This window comes from Nanorana parkeri, unplaced genomic scaffold (genome assembly GCF_000935625.1).
Source record: "Nanorana parkeri isolate BGI_ZX_2015 unplaced genomic scaffold, ASM93562v1 scaffold1026, whole genome shotgun sequence".
Lineage (NCBI taxonomy): Eukaryota > Metazoa > Chordata > Amphibia > Anura > Dicroglossidae > Nanorana > Nanorana parkeri.
The window spans coordinates 359,644-368,581 of NW_017307294.1; the positions used below are offsets into that span (position 1 = coordinate 359,644).

At 37.9% G+C, this 8,938-nt stretch overlaps 1 protein-coding gene across 10 annotated transcripts in view; it reads right to left on the reverse strand.

Annotated features, from left to right (window-relative positions):
* The window catches only part of GRIN1 (glutamate ionotropic receptor NMDA type subunit 1), a 69,934-nt gene that overhangs the window by 42,667 nt on the left and 18,329 nt on the right, over positions 1 to 8,938 (reverse strand). For 7 of the 10 annotated variants that reach the window (XM_018567270.1, XM_018567274.1, XM_018567279.1 and 4 more), the window contains exons 4-5: positions 7,911 to 7,973; positions 6,970 to 7,070 (exon numbers count right to left, since the gene is read on the reverse strand). In XM_018567270.1, coding sequence (XP_018422772.1) covers positions 6,970 to 7,070; positions 7,911 to 7,973 — 164 coding nt within the window. The remainder of the gene's footprint in view (positions 1 to 6,969; positions 7,071 to 7,910; positions 7,974 to 8,938) is intronic. The other 3 variants (XM_018567273.1, XM_018567278.1, XM_018567280.1) reach the window with 1 other exon arrangement.

Here is an 8,938-nt window from a genome sequence, read left to right on the forward strand (position 1 = left end):
TTTGACAAAGAAAATGATGTAAGTATGTTAAATACTTGTGTAAATTATATCATTTTGATAAATGTAATATCCCACCATACTTCCATTAATGATAATAATTGATATTTATAAAATAATGATTATTGCAATGCCTCAGACTCCAGAATGTGCAGAAAAGTTTAACAGCAAGAGCCTGTACATAAATCTTCCCTTATACAGTTCTAGAAAAGAAACCCTCTTTAAAATGTTTAATCCCAAAGACTACAAAAGAAGCAAAAATAAACCTAGTAGCCTAACCAAATCTTATTGGCTACATAAAAAAAATGGATGTGTTTTTAAAAATAAAGAAATAGTTGCATTCCAAAATATGACCTTAAAAAAAAAATCACATACCTGATGCTTGTATGATAAAAAGAAAAATGTGTAACTTACATTTTGAGGGGGTGGAGAGGGAATGGGAGGAAGGACAGAAGGAAGGAATGAAGTCACAGTGCAAAAACATTTGTTATTAGGCTAAATACATTTAAAGCAGGTATTTTTTTAAATCTGTGAAGAGGGTATGTTAGGTCAGTACATAATGGCAAAGAGTATGTTAGAATGTATCCTTTCTTAGCATGAGCAGTGCAAAATGTTACATTTGCATATCTCAAACCCACTTTGTGCAAATAATGCTTCAATTGAAGTCCAATCTGATTGGAGAATATAGCAAGCAACTTTATGTCTATGGTTTATTTCTAGATGTTATACACTACATATTAGCAATGAGGGCAGCAGAATTTCTAGATATGCCTGTAGCCATTTGACATTTCTGGAATCCAGCTAGTTTTTCACAATGCTGAGACACATAGAAACAAAGCTTTAAAGTTTATGTTAACCCTAACAAAGGACTTCTCTTATTTGCTACCTTTAGGTCTGTTAAGATTTGAATATATTTAGGCAACGTTGGCCTTTTTAAATGTTAAATATGAATGTGACCAACTTGCTGTAAATGTTTTAAGCAACTGTTAATGTTATAAAACCTTGTTTCTGCACATAGTTTATAATTATATATAAGAACGTCGAGGCAGCCATATCTGCTAATGACATTAGTAGGCTTATTTTCTTACAACCCAAGTATGTCACTAAGCAACCCACTGGCAGTTGGATGACATGAAGACATTCAACATGCCTGGAGGTGCTGGATGTGGAAGATCATAGCAGCAGCTCTAGCTCTGTACAAGAGTACATGTATTTTACAATTCCATTACTTGTTTAACCTAAGAACACTTTTAAGTGAATCTGTGCCAAGACTATGTACATGAACAAGCAATAAACTCACTTTAAAACATGTCCCCATTCACCTCTGTAGCTAAAGTCATTGTGGTAGATGCATCTTCAAAGTTCACAGCAGAGGCACCTACATCCTAATTCCTTTTCTATTACTTTCTATTGTGCCAGAACCATGGCAGACTGCCAGCCCTCTAACATAAACAAGCATCACGTGTTTCTAAACGATTAGAAACTAACTGAAAGTGGACATTAGGGTCTTTGCTGTGATCTTTGAGGATACATTACTTAACAACCAGTAAACTTTAAAACAAGCCCTCACTGATCTCTGTAGTTGTTGCACATAGCTACAGAGATCAGTGAGGGCTTCATTTAAAGTGTACTGGTTGTTAAGAATATGTTAAAAATGTCTGGGCACAGGTGCACATCAAAGTAGAACGCCAGCCAAAGTTGAAAAGGTAAAATGAATGGCCCATTAAAAGATAAAATAACAAAACCAGGTTTTGCTGTAAGAGTCTCATTCAAACTAGAGACTTCAATAGTTTTTGCCACTAGATGTCCTAATTGTGATAGCCAGAATCATTCAGCTTCCTCTGAACCCAGATCATCCTGGACCTTCCCCAACCTGTGACTGGACAGCGAAAGGAGAAGCAGCACAGTGACAAGCTCATCTCTCTGTCACTCTGCTTTGACTTCCTATAAGCATGCTCCTTGTCAGCACATGAACCGATTTGTTCCTTGTACTGCTTCTTTCTATCACACTCCAGCTCTGCAATACAAGGGCTGCAAGCCTGGTATCAGCCCCTTCCACTACTTTCACTACTTTCATTTCACTAATACATTAACAAGATATATTAACTATTTTATAGCTGCATTGATTTGTGCCTTTTATATCTTTCTAGCAGAGTTTCTCAACCTTTGTTTAGTCACTGCACCTTTTAAAAGTATGCAAAAAATGGTGTGTGGTTTCCCCCCCAAATCTATACCAGTCCCATATACTAGATAGGGGTCTGGTATGGATTTTAAGGGTGGACCCCACCTCAAAAGAAAATGGATGCGGCATTCCCCCTTCACATCAGAATCCCTCCTTTACACTAAAGTCCCACCTTTCACATCTGAGGCCCCCACTTCCCATCAGGGGCCACCTTTATATCAGAAGTTCCCCTTCACATTAGGACCCCCTCCACATCAGAGTCCTGCCTTCAAATCTTCACCCCAGTGCAGCTGCAGCACCATGGTAGAGGGTGGGGGGTGAAACAGGTCAGGAAGGAAGGGGATTTCCATGGTGCTGTTGGTCAGCTCACCTGCAACATGAAAATGCATGACACTGTGCAAACAATTGAAGGCACCCCTGACAAAGCCAGATGGCACCCCTGACAAAGCCAGATGGCACCCCTGAGTGCCACTGCACCCTAGCTGTGAAAGGCTGTTCTAGAGTTCAGTTTTAAGGAAAGAATGGATTGTAGCGTCAGTCCAGATCCAGTTTATGCAAAGTGTAGTTCAGTTGGTGTAGTGTCTGAGAATAAAGAAAGACACCTGGAAGCATACTGTATACAGCAGGTAATCTGAAACCTCAAACAAGCCAAACATTTACTGCAGGTTAATCTTCCTCGTGCGTATCAAATGACAAAACTTTGAACAGCAAGGAATTGCAAATGTAAAAGTCATGTCACAGATTAATTGTGGTCAATGGTACAATATTATCTTAATGTTCAACATCATTTTTTAAAATATTGGACTGTGTAGGGGAGAATTACAATTTCTGTCAGGTTTTTATTTGTCTGCAACCCCATGGAGAAAAATGTCCCTCATGTCCTGTCCCTATGACAACCTCACAAGGAAAGTTGTCACAGAGACAGGAAAGCATGCACACCAAGAAATACATTGTTGGAAACTAACTTTTCCACACTGTAAAAAAAAATTAAAAATGTTTTTGTTTATCTCTGTTGAAAATATTTCTCATCAATTGCTGACCTGACAGCATGTGAAAGAAAGATCACTTATTACAGCAGAACTCCAGTTAGAATTTGTATTAACCCTTGCAGTGGGGCTACCCCCAAACTGCAAGGGTTAGGTGCTCATTTTTGCCTAGGGTAAAAAATAAAAAAAGTTATACTCACCTGATCCGGCTCTTAGACCGGTCCCTGGAGCCTTTCTCTCACTCCTCTGCAGCAGTCTAAGGACCCATCATGTTCTATACACTGTGTATAACATGTGAGGACGCCGGGGGCATTTCATCACTGCAGCATAGGTGGAGACAGGCTGGAGGGAGTGTTGTGACAGCCGGTCGGCTCCAAAGATCAGGTGAGTATAACTTTGTTATATTTTCACCTAGGCAAAAACCAGCACTTAACACTTGCAGCATGGGGGAAGTCCCACTGCAAGGGCTATTAAAAATTTTAACCAGAGTTGTTCTTTAGGGGAACAGACGACAATCAAATCCTTTGACTCTTCCCTAAATTATCCCCCAAAAAATTGGCTGCAGTTAAACTTCTGTGTTTATTCAAACATATCTCTCTTTAAACAGCAACAAGAAATGTTTTTTTATTTTTATTCTAGAATCTTTCAATTTCTGATGTAAGGTAATAAAGGTTTTGGTTGTTTCTGCTTCTTTCCCTTTACATGAAATGTATGTTTTATAAGCTTAATTATGTGATTAATACCATTAAGACATCACAAAGCTTTTCAAAACCGTTTAGTAACTGACCAGTTTAACCTTTGACCATATTAAGTTCTGGAGGGGATACTGAATAACCAAACAAACAAAGGCTTCAGTCAATATGTTTGTGTATATGTTGGAACATGAGTTGCTCATCTAAGAAATGCAGGTTTACAATGTGTAGAACGTCATTGGATGTCATCATTAAAAATGGGACAGAGGGATTGATAAACTGTCCAGATAGCAGATAAACTTTGTCTCTATGCTACACACAGTACGTGCAAGAACTCACTCACTCAGACTGCATCAGATTACAAAGTAGTACTTATCAGCATACACCAACAAACTGTGCAATATACTTTCTATCTGATATTAGCTGTGCATTCCATCGTGGAATATTAGCAAGCAATGTCATGAGGTGAAGGTCTTACCTAGTCATATACCTGGCAAAATACCATGGCTGGATTTCCACTGTTGGAGCATATAGGCACAAAAATATTGGCACCTTAAACAATTACCTCTGTCATACATAATATGTTTTATTGCTCCAAACCTGGCTTAGAAAATTGTGACAAAGTATAAATATTTTTTATATGAGATCACTGTATTTATTGATCATGTGAAAAATATGGGGCTGATCATACTTTGAGAAAACACCTCTTTCCCTTTACAACCAATAAGCACAGGCCTACTAAAGATCAGGAATGACTGTATGCTCCCTGGGAATCATTTGTTCACATTGCTTAGTTCCTTCTGGTAGATTGCATAAAATACTGACACTCACAAATTGGGTAATAGTTTTTTTCACAGGCGTTAAATAGTTTGATGCATTTAGAGGGATAGATTGGGCATTCCGGTGGTCCCTGTTTGATTTGTAACCCACCAGGGAAGGAATATTTATAATATTTGTTTTATAAAAGTTTTTAAATTAAATTTTTAAGTGAAAATTGTATGGTTTTAATATGTTATATATCCTCATGTTGGGTTTTAGTATAAATATGTTATGGAATTTTATGATGCTTATGAGTGGTGAGCAAGACTGTATTTAGCTGTATCTAAAATAAATAAAGTATCTTATCTTAATAGTAAATCCCCAAGTTTTTGGTTTAAACCATTTTGATGTTAGAAATTGGTTCGGTCAGATGAAGAATGAAAAATTACAATAATCCATTATACAAAAAACACAATTTTTTAGGAGACTATTACAACTTAGAACAAAAAAGAAAACTTTATATTTTTTTCATTGCTTCCCACCACTGAAAAAGTTATGCTTTTTGGACTTTAAAGCAATTTAAACCCATAAGAACACAGTTTAGATTTTCAAAAAATAAGTCCAGTTATGGCTTAAAACGGGTGTGACTTCCATAGGTATGTGCGCAGGGTGTGCCTAGGCACACCCTAATCACCCCGAGCGCAACACCAAAACCGAAACAGCAGATGCCGTGTTTTTAGTCACTAAGCCGGTAGAGAAATCACAAAGTACTCTCTGTAACCGGCTCAGCGATACAGAGCGCAGCAGCACTTGCCACTTACATGCCTCACATAGCACCCACAGTCCTCGGTGAGTGGGAAGCCGCAAAGAAGTGTAGCTGTGGCTTCCCATGCATCACTTCCAATCAAAAAGCTGGGTGGGTGGTCACATGGCCACCTGCCAGGCTTCATGCTTAATTACTGCACACATGCTGGAAGAGGTAAGGGACAGTTAAAGAAATGGGAATCTGGGATGCCTCAGGTCTGTGTGTGTATGTATGTGAATATTTTATATATACAGTATGTGTATACAGTATGCGTATGTGTTTGTACTTTTGTGTGCACACCCTAATTCAATAGGCTGTGCACGCCTATGGTGACTTCATTTATTATGGTATTTGGTTTCTAAAGGTGCCCATACACTCTACAACCCTCGCAAGACTTTTGTCTTGCGAGGGTTGTAAAGTACTTAAAAAACGTACGATCTGCCCATCTTGGACAGGCAGATCGTACTTGCAATGCTGAACGGGCAGTGTGCGCGTGCGCACACCGGCCCGTTCGGCAGTGATCTCTCGATCATGTTAAAAACCAGCCGAAAATCGTACGATTCTCGGCTGGTTCCAACATGCTCGATATACAAAAGTCGTGCGACCGTACATTAGAAACGGTCGCACGCCTTCCATACACTGCACGATTCTCGTACGATCGCGGGATTTCCAGCGATTCTTGTACGAGAATCGTGCAGTGTATGGGCACCTTTAGACAGAGTGATCTTCACTGAAAATATTGTGTGGATTTAGTTCAATTATCTCATCACTCAAAAAAAAACATTTGCACACGATTGTTTATTTAAAGCGATCTGTTTGTTTGTTTGTTTTTCATATGATTGTATAAATTATTAAAACATTCACACATTTGTTTTCAGTAAAGATCCTCAGCTTCTTTAGTAAATCAGCCTCAGTATGTCTGGGTCACGTGTTCATGTGTTGTTAGTGGTTTGAGCATGTTGCATAGTTTACATTGCACTACGCCATTATAGAATGTACACACATTTTTCTGTGAGTTTTTTCAGACAGCTATCAGCATACCATAAACATGCATCCCCATATATTAAAAATACAAATGTCCAGCAATCAAAATTAACAAAGCATTCCAAAAAAAAAAATCATCATCTGAGGTCACAATTGTACTAGCAAAAAAGAGACAGTGATCACTCAAAAGTAAATTACCAAGTGAAAATAAGTGATTGATTCATTTCTGTAAAGGAAAAAATGTGGTCACATTATTTGGCTAATAAATGTTTTGTTTTCCAGTCAATATTACCAAAACATAAATAAAATAAAACACATATAATGTTAGATTAACTGTTAATGCATGCCATGCATAATATACAATACAAACATGCAAACATGTTCAGTTTTACTAGTTGATACTTTTAATGTATCTATCTTGAAAATAAAATCTAAGTAAGTAAATGAATGCCCACCTTACAGTTTGCACCTAAAAAGTAAACAAAATCTGAAAAGTGTAAGCAATTTATTTGGTGAACTTAAAATGAACAAAGATTAATAACATTTTTTGTAGCGGGGACCAACCTTGCAGAGAGGATGATCACTCTAGCTTCTAGGCCTTTGGCTTCCGTCAGAAGAGCAGTCACATTTTTGGTTCCAGGCTCAAAATGAAGAACTTTTTCTGCCTGTGATTAGTGTGAGCAAATGGAATTAGCACAGGCATCAAATACCTCGCAGAGAGAGAGAGAGAGAGAGAGAGAGAGAGACAGAGCCATGCTATCTAGAAAAAGAAGGTTAAATTGTGTTTGCATAAATAAATTAGACTTTATCTATGTCCAATATTTTCTTTCAATTATCTTTCCTTTTTTTTTTATCCTTTTGCTTTGATTTTGCACTCTGCATGCAAACTGAAGTCCGCCAAGACCCAAAAAGAAAAAGAAAATATAAAAAGAAGGACGTGCATTTAAAAAGACAGAAAAAAAAGAAGTCTGGAAATGCAATTTTTAAAAAATCCAATGAGTGTCCTCTTCCCAAAATCAAAAAACGAAAAGGAAAAGATCAGAAATGAAAAAAAAGATATTAAAAAAATGCATTTGTAAACAGAGGAATTGACCTTGGACGAATAAGTGTTTATCTTATACTGGAAAATTAATCTTCTTAAAAAAAATAATAATTACAAAAAACTTGCAGGTTAAATTTACTGGTTCACATGCATCTCTAACAAACTTTAACTGCTGGAGGTGCCCACAGTTTAATAGATATTGCTGTAATTATATATATATATGCTGGCCCCTCCAGCATCAAAGGATCAACAAGACTTACTGTAGGGGCAACTGAGCACTTACATTTTATCCATTCTCTTGTCCAATCCACTACTGGATTGCACAAATATAGCAGACAGTCACGGACCACCTAATTTAGGTGGGGGAGGGGAGGTAAAATTTAGATTGTATTGTTTTTGGTTTTGGGGTGTCTGTGACTTAGTTAGAACCGGTGGGCTACGTGCATTTTCCATGCATATATACCTTGGGTCCACGCTTGTTGTCATAGGAAAGTTGTTCGAGGTTTTCATAGTTCCTTTTTTTACTCTGATGAATAATGTGCACAGAGAAAATATGTAGACACAGAAGAATATTATAAACAGTTGAATATGGTGTGTAGTAAAGCAATCCAACAACCACCTCATCTCTCCACCTCTGCTAAAGGGTAATAATAACACTGGAGCTTGCAAAACAATCATATGACATATGTCAGTAAATGTGTATTTGGTGGTTTTAAGCAACAGTACTACCAGGATGCATCATTACAAACTATGTCATTTTATATTTATGGCTGAAATGCAAAATGTGCTTATTTGGTGTTTGGAATGTCATAATGGAAGCCATATTATCTTTTTATGTCATATATAAGGAATCTTTAACCATTAGCTGTATATTAATGGCCTAAGGATTATGAATAATATAAAGTTTAGGTATTTTTTTGCACATAGTTGGCATATTTTGAACACCAATTTAAATGTTTAAAGGATAACTATGGGGTGAGTGATTTTCACCCATCCTCATAGTTTGAGCCGATGTGTGACAATGAAACTGTCACACGTCGGCTCAATAGATCGGGAAGTGAGCTAACACATAGCGTTGCTCACTCACTTCTCGATCATGTCCCAGTGGAGAGCGTGACGGTCACTCACGGCTCCCTGCAGGGATTCCCCCCTCCCCGCTCCGATCCTCCAGCGCTGACTGGCAGAACGGACGGGGGAGATAGGCAGAGTCAGCTGTAAATCACGCAGCTGGGTGGATCTCGACAGTAATGTCGGGATATGTCCCGGCTGCGGCGGTCTCGGGAACCGCGAGCTGTAGCTCGCGATATACTGAGCTTTGGGTCACGGGAGGACGCTAGTTTATGTCTACCCGTGACCCTTAGGAGAACTATGGGGAAAAGCACATAGTTCTCCTTTAAATACCAAATATGTATTTAATAATATAATGTAATAAATCCACATTTTAAGATCTTTTATTTGATTAAATTGTACAACATTATTAAAACATTAACG